Consider the following 17,056-nt stretch of genomic DNA (forward strand, 5'->3'; position numbering starts at 1 on the left):
TAAGCTGTTCTTCTGCCTAGAATGCCCTCACCTTCAATTCCTCCAGTTAAAAATCATCAGTTCTTTCAAAATCCATTTCAAGCATCACCTCTTCTCTGCTGCCTTTCTCCTACTGCTGCCAGAGACTGAATTCTAAAGCTGGGCAGAGAAAAAGAAGTGCCAGGAGATGGCAAAACTCTCTTGTGTGTGCATTCTCCCTCTACCTCGAGATCCCAAAAGGCTAGGGTCAGGTCTCAAACATCCCAGTATCCACAGCAGGCCCTCCATCCAGTGGATGAACCTGAGAATAGTCTCCAGTTACCCTTTCCAGGTGGGTTCTTATTTTGCTTTGATTTCCAAGACCAGCACAGAGTTCAATATATGACCACTTAGGCAAATAGGAAGAAGTTCAATTTCCTTTAAGTGGCCTCTTACAAATTTTAGGAAAGACACTTAACCTCTATGAGTCTTCACTCTTATCTATAAGATTAGGATAACATTATTACTAAGCTTGTTGTGAGAATAAAGAAAATCAACTACAAAATACCCAGCATCCAGTAGGTACTCAATAAATAATAGTCCCTCCCCCACCTACACACACAGGAGACAGGAGAGGAGAACTGGATCAACCCAAAGTGTAAATGGGGAGAAAAGGAAATATGAATTGGAACAGAAAAATATAAGGTAGAGGAAAAAATATGAATAGAGATTATAATAAATATAAGTGGGCTAAATTCACCTATTAAATGATAGTCTTTAGGTTAAAAAAACAGGCTTTTAATAAGAGACATACCTGAAGAGACAGAGTTCTCTCTTCACTTTACTCATTCTTCCAAGCCCAAGAGTTTATCTGCAGCCGTTATCACCCTACACTGCAGAACAACCCCTCGCCTTCATCAGCACAGAACTATTATTACTCCTTACTCATGCCATATATTGTTGGCTGTGGATTACCTATATAATAAAGACTCAAAATTCTTTTAGGCACCAAATTTTTAATTTACCCACTTTCTTGCTCTCTTTTAACATTATAAACATTAATTAAACATTATAAGCCAAATTAATATTTTTGATCCAGGGTTGTGATAGGAGCCATCATGTTACAAAGAGGTGGCAGATCTCTGCCTGCTTTTATGATTCTCTGGCCTCTCTCAACTTCTGGCTGTCACATCTCTTGTCCTTTTTTGGTTTTCCTATAACACTATATTCTAACCTCTGTAAAATAGGAACTGAAAGTACTGACCTCACTGTTCTGAGAAACCTCTTAAACAATAGAATGTCCAGCACTAAGCCAGGATCTCAGGGACAAACTCCCAAGAGTTCCTCCCTGCCCTTTGATATAGTTCATTCTCATCAGTCATGGGCTGAGGAACCAGTGAACCAGTAAATTAGAACACGAATATAAAGGCCATAGGTCAGGGGAGGGCCTAGATGGAAAAGTGCATGGGTTTTGTGACTACCACTGCCAACTTCTAACCTAAGTAAGGACTGACTGAGTGAGCAGTTCCAAAACCCCTCTGCTCATGGCTCCCTACGGTTATCTCCTGTGTACCTCTATCATGACCAGGGCTTCAGAAGGGGCTTCTCAATTCACGATGCCACACTTGAAGCAGTATGCGAGATACAGCAGCAGAGGTTAAAGACTGAGTGACCACCCCCAGGAAGTCAATGGGGGACATTAGCAAACCTATTTCAAAGTTGGTGCCATTTGCTCTTGATGAAGAGAAGTGGAACCCCAGCAAGGCCAGCACCTTATAGCGAGCAACTATAAGGCAAACTACAGCCTGGTTCTCAGTAGCGGTAATGATCAGGCTTGAAAGGGCCATCACGGGACAAGCCTAGGTACTTGGCCTGCTTCTCAGTCAGCTTGGTCAGCTTCACATTCAGCTTACCCAGGTGGGCTTCAGCTACTGCTTCATCCAGCTGGAGAAAAACACAGGGAAGACCTAGAATCAGTGCCATGCTGTGTGACCCCGTACCTGCATCCAGCTACCAATAGAGACAAGAAGTATTCTGTGGGAGTTATCTGTCATATGTGTTACAAATACTACCTCATTCTATCCTCACAGCCAGTTCAGCGGATGTGTTGTTTTTGGCTGCCCGGCTCCCTTTACTCAAGAGGGAACCATGCTACATACTCCCCTCCAACTATCCCTGGTTGGACCATCAACTACATCTCTTTCCTCACCCTCCACCAACACAAGCAACTAACCAAATGCTCCTCTGGAATATATCTATGGACAGAACATATTCTATGACAGGTAGAGACAAGGACTGTTCAATTCCTAAAAAGGGAGGGAATCTTAAACAGTGAGAATATCAGTCTCGGCTCACCAGTGGCAAGTCTATTTGACAGATGAAGTGAATGTAAAGAAGAAAACAGTCAAGGCAAAGAGAAAGACGAATCCCTGGATCCAGTGTCTGAATCTTAGACTCCTCCGTTACATAGCCAAGACTTCCTTTTTAGATTAAAATGGTTGTGACTGTTTTAAAATATATCCTTAAGTTCTTTGTCCATAAATTCATAATACCCTTTCCATCACGAGGTAGAGCCCAATTCCTCACCCTTTGAGTAGCTTACTTCTAATGAACAGAATAAAGCAGAAATGATGTCATGGGACTTGGAGACAAGGTCCTAAAAGGCACTTGCAGCTTCCTCCTTTGCTTTCCTGTGGATCATTCACTCTAGGGGGAAGACCAGCTGCCATCTCATCACGACACTTAAGCAACCCTATGCAGATAGACCCATGTGGTGAGGAATTGAGACCTGCCAACATGGACATGAAGTGGATCTTCCAACCCAGTCAAACCTTCAGATGACGACAGCGACTCACTGGGAGTCATACCCTGCTTTGGGCCTCAGTTTCCTCCTCTGTTAAATGTAGAGAATGATTTCTGCCCTGTGGAGGACACTGTGAGGACCTCTAAGAGGGTAGAGATGCAAACCCACCTTCTTGGGCAAGAAGTGGACCCCAACAGGGTACTTGTCAGGGTGAGTCCACAACTCTATCTGTGCCAGCACCTGGTTGGTGAATGAGTTGCTCATCACAAAGCTGGGGTGGCCCATGGCACAGCCCAGGTTGACCAGCCGGCCTTCAGCCAACAGGATGACACGGCGCCCATTTTTCAGCCAGTAGCGATCCACCTGCAAGTGGGCAAAGCAGCAGTGAGGGTTGGTAGGGCACTGTTGCCAATGTCCACCACTGCCTTATCCTACCCTGTTGTTCAGAAAGGCCTTCCTGCCTCCAATAGTGTCTGTGAAGGGCCTGGACTATCCTAGAACAACCTCCAGCAAGTGGGTGGCACTCACAATTAATAAGAGCTAATATTTATTAAGCAACTCTGAGCTAGAGATCTCATGGGTCTGCTGTGAGAATTTAATGAGCTGAACAAGTAAAGTACTTGACATATGGCTTGGCAGATAGTAAGCACTTGGTAAGTATTAGCTAATAATTATCATTAATCCCACAGGCTAAGAACATATACTATATGTTATATATACACACACACAAACTATATGTGTGTGTGTGTGTGTGTGTACTTATCACATCTGATTCTAATAACAACCCTATAAGTACTATTATTATCCCCATTTCACAGATAGAGAAACTGAAGTTAAACTAAAGAAGTTAAGAGAAACTAAAGGATTAAGTTGTGGGGCACCTTGGTGGCTCAGTTGGTTAGCATCCATCCGACTCTTGATTTCAGCTCAGATCATGATATCACAGGTCATGAGATTGAGCCCCTACACTAGGCTCAGTGCTGACAGTGCAGAGCCTGCTTGGGATTCTCTCTCCCCCTCCCCACTCGTGTGAGTGCATGTGTGTGCATGTGCATGTGAGTGCTCTCTCAAAATAAATAAACTTTAAAAAAATCAATAAATAAAGGGTTAAGTTGCTGCAGTTTGAGCCTGGACATTTTAAGGACAGATCCCATGTTCTCAACCACCATGCTAAATAAAAGTTGAATGGAGTGGTGCTCAACATTGGCTGCCCAGCAGAATCATCTTGGGTGCTTTAAAAAATGGGGATGTCTTGGTGTCACCCTAAGATTTTAAGTGGCCCTGAAACCGGGCTCTCTTCCTCCCTCATCCCACTGCCCAGGTTGCCACAGCCTGCTCATCTACCCTTCTTGGTGACTAGCCCACAGTCATGTCCCCCACAGTCTCCCATCTGCCCACCCTGCTAAGGCTTCTCACCTGGGGCTTGATGTTCACCTTCTCCACAGCATTTTCGTTCAGCCACTTGACATCAATCTCTACATCAAAGTGTCCGATGTTACACACAATGGCATCATCTTTCATCTGCTCAAAGTGCCTATTGGGGAGTGCCAACCCATGGAAGACCGTCAGGGACAAAGAGCAGCCCTAAGCCTCCTTTGCTCCCTGAGACCCCCAACCTGGCACCTACCGGCCAAGGATGATGTCAGTACAGCCCGTGGTGGTGACAAAAATGTTGCCCTCCTGACAGGCCTCATCCATAGTGGTCACCTCATAGCCTGTGCAGAGATGGTGTCCACGGGTCATCCAGGGTGGCCCTGACCCTCCTCTGGCCCCAGTGGCTGACAGCCAACCCTCGCCCTGTCATACCCTCCATGGCAGCCTGCAGTGCATTGATGGGGTCGATCTCCGTGATGATGACGCGGGCCCCAAAACCCCTCAGGGCCTGGGCACAACCTTTGCCCACATCGCCATAGCCGGCTACCACTGCCACCTTGCCTGCAATCATCACATCTGTGGCCCGCTTGATGCCATCTATAAGAGACTCCCGGCAGCCATACAGGTTGTCAAACTTGCTCTGAAAGAAGAGGGGCAAAGGGGTGATGGGGGCAGGCAAGGCCCCTGGGCTCAGACCTACTCTCAGCATCCTGGCCTAGTGGGTCTTGGACTGATCACTTTTTCCCACCAGCTAATGCACTCATATGCCCCTTGCTCTGATTAGCCCAAGACATTCTCCCTAGCCTATGCCAGTCTAGAAGGCTTCCTAAGGATCAACTGCTAGGAGAGACTTGCTTAGAACCTGCTTCACTTTCAAGCTCTTGGTGCCCAGCCCTAAAACTCACTGTACAGTTCTTTCCCTCTTTAATGGACTTATTACCCTCAGTTGTAACTCCCTTACCCCCCTCAAATGAAGGCTAAGTCCCTAGCCTGCAGCCTTCCCAGGGACCTTTCTTCAGAGGCTACTAAGCTGCAATGGGAACCAACAGCTGAACACGACACTGACGCACGGACTCACCTTGGTGACAGAGTCATTGACGTTGATGGCAGGCACCTTCAACTTCCCGTTAGCCACCATCTTGTATAGGTTGTGGACCCCTGTTGTGGTCTCTTCAGAAATGCCTCGGATGCCTGAAAAAGAACGGAGGGAATGAGCCCAAGGCCAGGAAGGGACTTCCCAAGGGATCAACGGGGTGCCTCTGGGATGAGGCCACAAGAGCCTCAGAAAACCCACACCTCAACTCACCCAAATTCCTCATCTTTACCCCCCAAAGCTGCTCCTCTTTCTGAGTTCCCATTTCCATGACTGATACCATAGTCACCCAATCCTCCAGACTAGCAGGCAAGAAGAGCCATCACCATCATCAGGCCAAAGGATTCCATCTCCCAGCAATCCCAAGCTTTCCATTCCTGCTGCCACTGCCCTAGTCCCCACCACCATCATCTCTTGCATGGTCTCCCAGCCACGACCCATTTTCTACACAGGGGCCAGCAGTCATTTTTTTTTTTTTTTTTTTTTTTTTTTTTTTAAATTTTTTTTTTTTTTTCAACGTTTATTTTATTTTTGGGACAGAGAGAGACAGAGCATGAACGGGGGAGGGACAGAGAGAGAGGGAGACACAGAATCGGAAACAGGCTCCAGGCTCCGAGCCATCAGCCCAGAGCCCGACGCGGGGCTCGAACTCACGGACCGTGAGATCGTGACCTGGCTGAAGTCGGACGCTTAACCGACTGCGCCACCCAGGTGCCCCAATCATTTTTAACGTATATATTTTCAGAGAAATCTTTTAAATACCATCCACTCACTTCTCTTTGCTCTCAGGATCAAGCCCAACTCTTCTCTCTTGGTCTGTTGAATCTGATTAAAGTTCCAGCCACATCCTGCAACTCTACCCAGTGAAGGAAGCTGCCATGCTGACTTCCTTTCTGTTTCCTGAATAGTCCATCCTTTCCTGCCTCAGGGCCTTTGCACTCACTACCTCCTCTACATTCCTCCCCACACTGCTTTTAGCAAAACTGACTCCTTCCCAGTTGTTCCCTGCCCTGGCCTATGCTTGCCCTTGAACCAGACCTCAGCCAGGCCTCCCCTCACCCCCCACCCCACCCCACCCACCACCACCTAGCCCCACACCATCAGAAATCAGGAGGCCAGGCCCCAGCATGTCTGCAGGAGCCTGCCATCCTCCCATCTTCCACAGAATCTGCTGCTCGAGGCAGTAGGGAGTCCTGCCAGGCCTGCTGCTTTCGCATGGGCAAGAACGACCAACACCCTGCCCACCCACCTGCCGCACTTACCTGACAGGAGCTGTGGGTACTTGGTGTGAATGAGGTTTGTGAGGTCACCTCCATCATCCAGAATCATGTTGAGGGGCCCGTCCTTGAAGTACAGCGTCTGCTCAATGCACCACAGGTACTCCTCATCTGTTTCACCCTTCCAAGCGTACACTGGAGTTTGAGTGGCACAGCACATCAGGGCCTGGCCTTCCCCACTGGTGCCTGCTCCAGGAAACCACCTGAGCAGGGCCACTGTAACCTACCTAATTCCCACCTCCAGCCCTTCTGAGGACTCAGGCAATGAAAAGAACACAACTTAGAACCAGATAGATCTGAGTGCAAATCTTGGTTCTACACTCATCAGCTGAGTGACTGAGCAAATCACTTCACCTCTGTGAGCCTCAGTTTCCTCACCTCCAATGGTACTGATTAAGTGAGATGGAGGTCAAGATATAGGTATCTGGAAATAATCATTTCCCTCCTACCACTTTCTGTCTGGGCCTCAGCAACTGGGACCTCAACCTAGTGACCAGGGCTCCCACCCACAATGCCTACTGCTGGGATAAAGGTGCTACAGCGTTACTGACCCACACTCAAGTGGACCCATGAGCCAAGGTCCAAGAGTCATTCTGCACTGCCCAGCAGTCTCTGTGGTAGGTTGTCCCAGGCTAAGTCTGGCCAAAAAGTGACAAATAGCAGCTACTATGCATAGAGCACTTTCTCTGTACCAGACATTATTCTGACTGCCTTATACACCATCTAGTTTTTCCTCACAGAAACACTCTGAGGCAGGCATTACTATCACCCATCATTTACAGCTCAGAGAGGAGCAAAGATGTGCCTAGGTCACGCAGCATGGGCATTCCAGAACAGACATCGGAATCCAGGACTCCTGACTGCCAGCCCAGACTGGGACACTGGTATGGGCCTCTCAAGAATCTCCTGTGAGCAAACAACAGTGGCCAAGGAGGCCCAGATGCCACTCCCCCAGACTAAAGCAGACAATGGTCTTGAAAACAAGGCTCTTCCCAGAGAAGGGTCATGGAGCCCAAATAAGGCTGAGGAGCAGGGGAAGACATGACAGTCCAGGGTCTGGAACGGTCCTCCTCCATCCATTTCCTTCTACCTATGGCTGGTTAGAAGGAATTGTGAATGTCCTATTTAATCACCATCAGAGCTAACCACTCCCCTCCCCAAGCCCTGGCAGATGTGTGCCTGTTTCTCTAGCAGCTTGTGATAGTCTTTCCTCAGGTTCCTAGACCATCAGACCCTAGGCAATGGACCTCTGAGGCTCTTTTTCTACCCAGTATCCCTCCCTGATTCTTTTGGAAATAGACCTACATCCTTCCTTTAAGGAACTTCCTCTCTGTAACATCGTGTGGTTCCCAACCATAAGATCCCACCCTTCCTGGTTACATGATTTGAGATGGGCCAGTAAGTGCATTCCATAGGATTTTAGATGATAGTGGGACAAAACAACTCTTTCCTTAAATCACTAGACTAGAATTCTACGACCATGACTTCTCTCCCCTGCCATGGGAAAACCTGCCACAGTAGGAGTCAGTGAACCAAACAGGGAGAAGCAGAGCCCCTTCATGCATTCTCACAACCCCTAGCAACAAACAAGACTCACCAGGAATGCCAGCCTTGGCAATGGCAGCCGCTGCATGGTCCTGGGTAGAGAAGATGTTGCAGCTGGACCACTGCACCTACAACAGCCAACAAGACAGGGCCGCTGGTCACAGACAGCTCAGAAGCACTGGGATCACGGGACAGGGATAAAGCAAAGCCGTGGACAGAGAAGGGAGAGGCTCAGGATCTAGTCCCAGCTGACTCTTCAACCATAGGCTAGGGACAACTGATGAGTAGATGGGAGACAGAGCATTGACAAGACCTGATTTAGGCTTTAAAACATCACGTGGTACTATGTGGAGGGTAAATGGCTCCACCGGGAAGCAAGGAGACAAGTGAAAAAGCTGCTGTAAGAATTCAGCAAGAAACGCAATGGTAGCAGTAGAGGAGAAGGTGGGTACATTCTGAAGGTTGAGAGGACAGAATTTGCTGCAGGATTAGTTGTTGGGGTGAGAGAGAAAGAGGAGTCAGGGATGATCCCAGGTTCTAGAAGGCTGGTGTTTCCATTTACTTACATGAGGAAGACTGAAGGAAGAAGAGGGGAATAGGAAATCATGAGTGTGGCCATGTTGAGGTTCAGAAGTCTACTAGATCTCTAAGTGGAGAGGACTGACACATCAGCTGCCGGATATAGAAGTCTGGAGTTTCAGGGAGAAGTCCAGGCTAACACATATATTTGGGAGTCAGCACCATACAGACAGTATCTAAGGCCACAAAATCACATCACTGGGTGTGAATGTTGAAATAAGAGGTCCAAGGAATGAGCCTTGGTGTACTCAGTTGGTTTTGGCTGCTCTTCCCTGCCCCATCTTGGGAAACCATCTTACTCCAAAACTCCCAGACAGATTGGAAGAGCTGCCAGCTGTTGGTACTTATAACCCAGGCTGAAACAATCAGAGCACACCATCCTTCCGGCACCATGTTTGGTCCATGGCAGGCACATGACCCTGGGAGGGCCAATGAGAACCAGTCCTTAGAGGACTCAGTAGGCCCTTGGTGTTGAGTTTTTCCTACCAGAGCTCCTCAATCAGGAAGATGTGAATTGAGGGAACTCAGAAACTATCTTCCCAGTCAGGGAGGAAATATGCATAACAATAGTCACCACAAAGGGTGGTGGCACTGTGACAAGCTTGGAGCCTCTGCCAACCGGAAGGGACATCACATTGGACTTCCCCTGCCCCCACACCAGAAATGCCAAGGGACTCACCTCAGCACCCAGAGCTACGAGGGTCTCAATGAGGACAGCTGTCTCCACAGTCATGTGTAGACAGCCAGCGATGCGGGCGCCCTTCAGCGGCTTGGAGGCTGAGTACATCTCCCTCATACGCATCAGACCCGGCATTTCATTCTCCGCGATGTCCAGGGCCTTGCGTCCCCAGGCGGCCAGGCTGATGTCGGCTGCAGGGCCAAGGTGGACGGGATTTCCATGAGCCGCCTCATCCCACCAACCACAAAGCACCACCACTCTCACTTATCCACTTGTGGACACAAAACACTAAATTAGGCAGCTCACAGCCTTGTGAGAGAACACATTTAACCAAAGAATCACACAGGTATGTGAAAATTACAACGCAGGTAAGTGTCCCTTAAAAATTAGCTATCGGGGTGCCTGGGTGGCTCAGTTGGTTGAACGTCTGACTTCAGCTCAGGTCATGATCTCACGGTTCAGGAGTTCCAGCCCCACGTCGGACTCTGCACTGACAGCTCGAGCCTGGAGCCTGCTTTGGATTCTGTGTCTCCCTCTCTCTCTGTTCCTCCCCGGCTCGCACTCTCTCTCTCTCTCTCCCTCTCTCAAAAATAAAGATTTAAAAAAAATTTTTTTTAATTAGCTATCAACCTATACGTACCTCCCACTACCCTTTCTGCTGCCACCTACCAACCTCCTCATTTCCTAAAGACTGTAGCTCCTTGTGCTCCATCTTCCAAGTCATCATTCTCAGTGACTTCCTCCAACGCCTTGGGCTAAACACATTTGCTTCGTTTCCTTGACCATATGAAAATGCTGTTTCCCCAAGACTGATTTCTTTCCACTTGGAGGAAACTCACCTGTGTAACTAACACTGTTGGCCTCTCTGCCCTAAGGGAAGCAGAGTGCCTTGTCTGATTGGTAAACTTGAGAGGAACAAAGGGCATGCTCAGTTCAGCTCTCCCTTCTTCTGCAAGCAAGCAGCAGCCAGCCAGCCTACAGGAAGCAGTTTTTCCATACCTACCTAAGCTCACCTTGCCTGTACCTGGAGAGTAACTACTGAATTTGGCCTTTTGTTAGCAGGATCATCGGACTTCAACCCTAATCTACACCCTTTGGCTTTGATGCTATTAGTTATGAGGGTTAAGTTTTGGCTTCTATCTGCCACCCCAAATGTTTCAAATTTGTCCAAATTCTCAGACAGGAAGAAGGATACTATAATGCTCTCTCACCATCTCAATACTCTTCTAATAATCTCACCCTCTTTCTCTCCCAGCCACACCAACCCATTCTGTAGGTCAGTGGTTGCAAACTTCCCCGATACAGTCATCAGGCATACTTGTAACATCTCCCTGAGGAAAAAAGATTCAATAGGTCTAGGAAGAGAGCTGGGACTCCTGGTGATTTTTATTATTAGGGAAATTCGGATCCTGCCAATCGCCCAAAGAGGTGGTGGGTGGAGGGAAAGGACTGTAGAGAATTTCATAACAAATAATAAAACTAAAACAGTCTGCCCCCTACTGTAGAACTACTGTGCATTCAGAGATGAAATATTCCTCCCCCATGGGAGGGACTTACTCCCACAGTGCCTCAACACACAACCCCCTTCCCCTATCACCCTCTGGCCCCACCCCCACCCATCCACCTTGGCAGGCCATTACCAATGCTACTCTCCTTTGAAAACCTTGATTTCAAGCAAACAACTCTGGCCATGTCCCATCTTTCCAATCCTCTCTCCCTCTGGAGCCCTAACTCCAATAAGAGTACAGTCAGTCAGGTCAGAACCTCTAATGCATTAATCCTACCAATTTCCAGAGTCCCTCACCACACCACCTTCCTATTCTCAACTTCTTCCACAGGTTCAGATTCCACTGTCTCCTCTGAGAACTCCTTGGCAAAACTCCCACCCTGGTTAAACCCAACCTTCCACTGCACCCAAGCCAGAGAGTCCAGCAGGAGGAAAATCACCATATGAAGACCATAAGTCTCACGGGGACACTCCGCAATCCTAACACATTTTCATAGTAAATTCACTCTTCTTTTCCATTCTGTCCAAACCTCTAATGCCTCTCCTTATCAACTAATGACCTCACTTCACAATTCACTGAGAAGAATTCAGAGCTATGCCATGTTTCCTCCATGGAATCCATTGGTCCTCATCTGTAGCTACACACCAAGCATTCTTTTGGTACAAGAGAGTGGTCTCTGCTAGGTGGGGCTTGATCCCATGTACTCTCACCTCCTTGCAGAACTCACTACTCCAGTGAACTGTTCTTCCCAAGGTCTCCCAAAACTGGCCTAATCCTACATCTAATGGTCGACTATCTATGTTCACGTGTCTCCCTGAAGCACTGCTCCCATGAATTTTGCCCTCCTTCTGAAATCCTGTCTTTTCTTGGCTTCTATGCCTATCCTTCTGTGGTTTTCTTCCTGCCTTCCAGGCTCCTTTTCCTATAACTCACTGTAATGTTTCCAAGCCCTCAGGGCTCCATCATCTCCCTCTTTCCAGAAGAGCATTACATTACAGGCTTTAAATACCTTCCCTACAGCAATGGCTCCTACCCAAACTTCAAGCCCAAACTTCTCCCCTGAATTTAGGACTCCTATAATCCAACTTATCTACTCACCATCTCTACTTGGATGACCAGCTATATGTATTATGTGTTGGGTTTGAGCCCCTGGGACTCCCGGTCCTCCTTCCCAAACTTTTACTCCCCCAACCTTCCCATTTTAGGAAATGAAACCACCATTCAACCAGCCACCCCAGACAAAACCTTAAGATTTCTTGATTCCTCTTTTCCCCTTTCGCCCCCTTCCAACCCATCTGCAACGTCCCAACACATCTTGCCACGTTGGATCACTGAAGCAGCCTCTTCACTGGTCTCCCTGCTCCCACATGCTATTCTTCCCACAGAAGCCAGAGGAAGAAGCGTTTTAAAATTTAAGTTACATCACCTCCACTCTTCTGCTTAAGTAAAAAACAAATCTCCACTGGTTTGCCCTTACTTTTGAATAAAATCCTAACTACTCACTGCCCACCCTTCTCCCCCACCTCTCCACCCTTTTTCTCCTCACCAGCTGCTCAACCACACGGCCTTCCTTCAGAGAAGCTAAATTCATTCCCACTTAAGGGCTTTAATCCAAGCAATTCTCTTAGCTTGGAAGGCTCTTCCCCAAGCACCTGATATAGTATCTGGCACAGAGTAGATATTCAACAAAAACCTAGAAACAACAAAGAACTTGGTGTATATATTCTTGCTGGAGGAACAGAGAGTGCACCAGGGTGACTCTACTGGTAGAGTGAGTAAGAGGATGAGTCAGGATTTTAGTCCCAGTGAGGTGGGAAGCTCCAAAGTTTTAAGGGGAGTATCATGACCAGATCTGTCTTTTGAAAAGACCCCTTTGGTTGCTGCATGTGTCTATGGAGCAAGAGACCAGAGAGGGAGGAGGAAGACTAGAACTGGGGAGGTGGCCATGCAGACAGATAAATGTGCAGATCTCACAAAACGGAGAAAATACCATGACATTATCCAGATCCATGTCTGTCCTATACTTATCCTCTAGTCACCTTTGTATCTCCAGTGCTCAGCAGGGCCTGGCACAGAGAAAAGCAAACATCTACTAACCATTCCTGGTTGTTAAAAAGGAATAAGAGGGGGGTCCATGAAAGGGGCTGGCACAAGACAGGGGCGGCAAGAAACAAAACAAATGGGAACCCAGTATTTGCATCTACCTATGAAGAAAGAGCCCAGAGAGGGGTTTACCCCAGGTTCCACAGCCAGTCAATGGCAGAGGTGGGGGTGGTGGCCAGGCAGAGGTGTCAGAGCTACAGACAGAGGCCCTTCTCAAGGATCAAAGATCATGGGAGGGGCCCAGCAATAGCAGACAATAGGCTTTGTCCTATCCTGCTAAGCTCCATCCCCTCAGCCACCACAGGTTCCTCCAGCTAAAAATAACTCCTTCACTTGCCCTCATGACAGGCATGCCAGCCCCTGAGTTTTCCATAGATCCTTCAACTCCAAGGGCACGGAGGAGGGTCTAGTGTTCCAAGTTCTGGGTTTTTTTGGTGCCCAGGTTGCTAAGGAATTATAGAAGTTGCAGGAGCACCTATCTAGGGCAAACCAAGAGGAAGAGCCAATACCCCTTCTGAGCCTGTTTCTTCATCTGTAAAATGGAAATAATAATCTCTAACCTTGCTCTGAGCCCTGAGGATTAAAGATGTGATGTGGGGAGCACCTGGGTAGATCAGTAGGTTAAGCATCTGACTCTTGATTTCAGCTTGGGTCACGATCTCACAGTTCATGAGTTCAAGCCCTGCATGGGGCTCTGTGCTGGCAGTGTGGAGCCTGCTTAGGATTCTTTCTCCCCCTCTCTGCACCCCCCTGCTCATGTTCTCTCTCTCAAAGTAAATAAACTTAAAAAAGGAAAAAAAAAAATGTGATATGGGCAAGGTCTGGCATAAAATGCCTTTCCTGATGGCAGCTTCCTTCCTCCAATTCTATCCACCCAACTCCCCTACTTCCAAATGCAGCCTTACCTCCTCCCACATAACCCAATGCCCTCAACCCTGACCGGCTGATCTCTCCACAGTATGAGGAGCCCACATTCTAGCTCAGGCACTGATGTGCCCTTGACTTAACCTTTCTGTACTTCAGTTTCATGGGAACAACGGTCTATTCTGGCCACTTGATAAGCTACTATTTCTACAGAATCTTTGCAAGTCCATCCTACTAGTGCCTCAGTTTCTTTCTCTGTATAATGGGATAAAGTCCACCTCCAAAGGTTATCTTGTAAACACACAAATCAGCAGATACACTGCAAGTGCTCCATAAATACTGATGCCTTTCTCCAGGTCTAATGGTGTCTTAAATTTACTTTAAAAACTGTTAGCAGGCTGAACAAGTTTGTGCTGAGAGTTCATTAGGTTTGTTCCAGGTGTGTTCACTTATATACAGTGGTGAAAAGGTGTGCTTAGAGGCAAACAAGGCCTACATCCATATCCTGCTAGACCAACTCACAGCTGTAAGATCCTGAGCAAGGTACCTTTATTCCTGTGTCTCAGTATACTCATCGTAAAATGAGAAATAGTCCCTTCTCCAAAAAAGTCGTGAGAACAAAATGAATTAATCTACAATAAAGATAGAAGGTGGTGCCCATCCCACAGTAAACTGCCCGGTGAACATTAACTATCAGTTTAACTGATAAATTGCAAGGATTTTTCTAAGCACTCCAAGTTTTCTTAGAGATTCTCTGCACGGCTGTCACTGTCGGCCAGGAGAGTGACCCTAAAGGTTGAGTAACGAACCCAAAGTCTCCTGTGAGGGGACTAGTGCCGACCTCAGGCTCGCTCTCCAGGCCTCTCCTCCCACGCCTGAGGGACTCCACTGCCCTCGCCTTCCCTACAGGAGGCCCAGAGAGGGGTGGGCACTTGTCCGGGTCCACCCAGCTGCCAGGATCGTGGCCTCCTGGAGTAGGTCCCAGCAGGTGCCAAAGGTCCCAGGCCGTGGCCAGGTGCGCGGTCCCCGCCAGTCCCAGGCTCTTCCGAGCGCAACACGCCGCCAGTTGGCGGCTCCGCAGCCCGCGCTGCTGCACCGGGCCTCGCGCGGCACGCCGGGACTTGCAGTCCGTGGCCGCCTCTGACTACCGCCTCGCTGGGACGTGAGAACTCCAGCCCCCAGGTGGCCTCGCGCGACCACGATCGCGCCGAGCCAGCGATTCAAGGGGTCCTGAGAGCCCCGCGTCGGCCCCGCGGCCGCCTCCCCAACAGGCCCCCAGCGGGCGCGGAGTCGATCCGGCCGGCTGCACTCCTGGAAACTCACCGACTTTGTAGGGCAGTTTGTCTGACATGCTGACAGTGCTTCCGCACAGAATGGTGAACACGGGCGAAAGGGGCCAGGCCTGGGGCTACAGACTCGCACAGGAAGGGCGGCGCTGAGCAGGGACCTGTGTGTGGCGCCGGCGCCTTTAAATATCTTCCTCTAGTTTGCATATTCAGGATCCCGCTAGAGCTGAGTGGTCCGGGGCGGGGCCCAACGCAAGGGGGCGGGGCCGGGACCGGAACAGACTTCGATCCCTGCTAGGGAGAAAAACCGTTTTTTGTCCACGCTGGGTTTGGAAGGGAGCTCAGGGAGAGGCCTGAGAGCAAACCTGAGGCCGTTCTTTCTTTCATTCGTTCAGCTTGGAAATCCGAAGTCAAAACTGAATGGAACTGCCGTTCTAACCAGTTCACTTACCTGAGCCGCAATTTTCTCTTTAGTAAAATGGGCCAAATGACACCACATGGATTATACGTAAAGTTGCAATATGTCAAGTACCTAGCACACCCCAGATCTTCCACCCTGCTCCCCTCCAGGTAACCACTATCCTTAGTTTAGGTAAACTTGTATGCATTTTAGTACTTTAACTACATATGTGTAAATCAAACGTTTCATAGAATTCTTTCTGTATTTGACTTTTATATAAATGGTACCATACTGTACTTAGCCTTCTGCAACTTGCTTTTTTCTGTCAATACTATGTTTGTACAAGTCACGTATATAGCTTAAATGTATTTATTTTTGCTTTTGCTGCCGGATATTATTTCGTTGTACACATGACATGATTAATTTATCTGTTCTATTTGCTCAAGTTATATACAGTCTATCGCTATTGCATACATACTGGAGCAATGGACGTTTCTGTACTTGTTTCTTAGTGCACATGTGTGGGTGTCTCTGGCGCAGAAATGCACCTAGAGCTGGAGTTTATGGGCTGACACATTAGTAACTTTCCTAGATATTGCCAAATTGCTTTCCAAGGTAGTTTCACCGTTTACCCTCCAACTGGCAGTATCTTGAGAGGGCCTGTTTTTCCACATCTCTGTCGTCACTTGTCAGCCTAACAAATTTGTGTTGACCTGATGGGTGTGAAAATGTATCTACTTGTGATTTTAACTGGCCACCTGAAAACCCTTTCACATCTTTCAGGGAACCCCGCCCCCCCCCCCCCCCCCCCCTCCATTCCCCAGCTGCCATCCATTTTCTTTCTCCCCTTCTCAAACTTTTTCAGAGTTGCCCCTTTCTGGATCTGCACTTCCACACCTCCCACTCATTTCTCAGGTGTGTGGCCTCTACCCCCAGGCCTCTGCTGAAAGTTCTGCAGCTAAGGGCATCAGGGATCCTAGCTGAATCCAACAGATGCGCCTCAGCCTGCATTCCCAGCTCCCAGCAGCACACACAACATGCCCTCGGTTTCCACTTTCCTGTCTCTCCTCCCAGTAGTTATTCTTGTTCACTTAGTTCCTTCTCTGACCTTAGCAACTTCCTTCTTCTCTAGTGCTCTCAAGGGCTGATGTTCCTTTTTCCTCTTACTCTGCTCCTTCTGCCTGTGCCATCTCACCCACACTTAAGGCTGTTGTGACCACTTCTATCAAGTTGGTCCATGTGTCCATAAAACACTGCCTTGCCCTGAAAGCCACCTGTTTCCCTTCTCAATAACAGGCCCCTGCTCCCCACCCCTGGAGTTATTACTACCATGAATTTTGTCTTATTAAATTCCTTTGCTTTTCGTAATGGGTTTTACTACCTATGTGATTATCCCTATACAGCACATTGTTTAGTTTTGACTGTTTTTGCCTTTGTGTAAGTGAAATCATGCTGTATATATTCTTCTGCAACTTGCTTTTCTCTCAACATTGTGTTTGAGTCCTTCGCATAGATGCTGTAACTATGGTCCATTTATTTTGTGTATCATCCATTGTATGAATATACCACAATTTACTAATTCATCAT

At 48.1% G+C, this 17,056-nt stretch overlaps 1 protein-coding gene across 1 annotated transcript; it reads right to left on the minus strand.

Moving 5' to 3' along the window:
• Window positions 1-954: 954 nt before the first annotated feature.
• On the minus strand, window positions 955-15,243 carry AHCY (adenosylhomocysteinase). The gene is made up of 10 exons (XM_060616005.3): window positions 15,107-15,243; window positions 9,309-9,499; window positions 8,103-8,178; window positions 6,491-6,640; window positions 5,214-5,326; window positions 4,568-4,775; window positions 4,389-4,476; window positions 4,178-4,295; window positions 2,930-3,124; window positions 955-1,902 (listed from the first exon to the last, which is right to left on the minus strand). The coding sequence occupies exons 1-10, from the start codon at window positions 15,132-15,134 to the stop codon at window positions 1,771-1,773; spliced, it is 1,299 nt and encodes a 432-aa protein (XP_060471988.1). The 5' UTR covers window positions 15,135-15,243; the 3' UTR covers window positions 955-1,770.
• Window positions 15,244-17,056: the final 1,813 nt, after the last annotated feature.

The sequence above is a fragment of the Panthera onca genome, chromosome A3 (assembly GCF_046562875.1).
Source record: "Panthera onca isolate mPanOnc1 chromosome A3, mPanOnc1 haplotype 2, whole genome shotgun sequence".
NCBI lineage: Eukaryota > Metazoa > Chordata > Mammalia > Carnivora > Felidae > Panthera > Panthera onca.

What these genes read in the sequence shown, in the direction of transcription:
- AHCY (XM_060616005.3), bottom strand. Translation starts at nt 15,134, where the DNA reads ATGTCAGACAAACTGCCCTACAAAGTCG. An exon ending in CAAACTGCCCTACAAAGTCG is followed by an intron (nt 9,500 to 15,106) that starts GTGAGTTTCCAG and finishes TTGGCCCTGCAG; the next exon opens with CCGACATCAGCCTGGCCGCC. An exon ending in GTACCCACAGCTCCTGTCAG is followed by an intron (nt 5,327 to 6,490) that starts GTAAGTGCGGCA and finishes GTTCTTTTTCAG; the next exon opens with GCATCCGAGGCATTTCTGAA.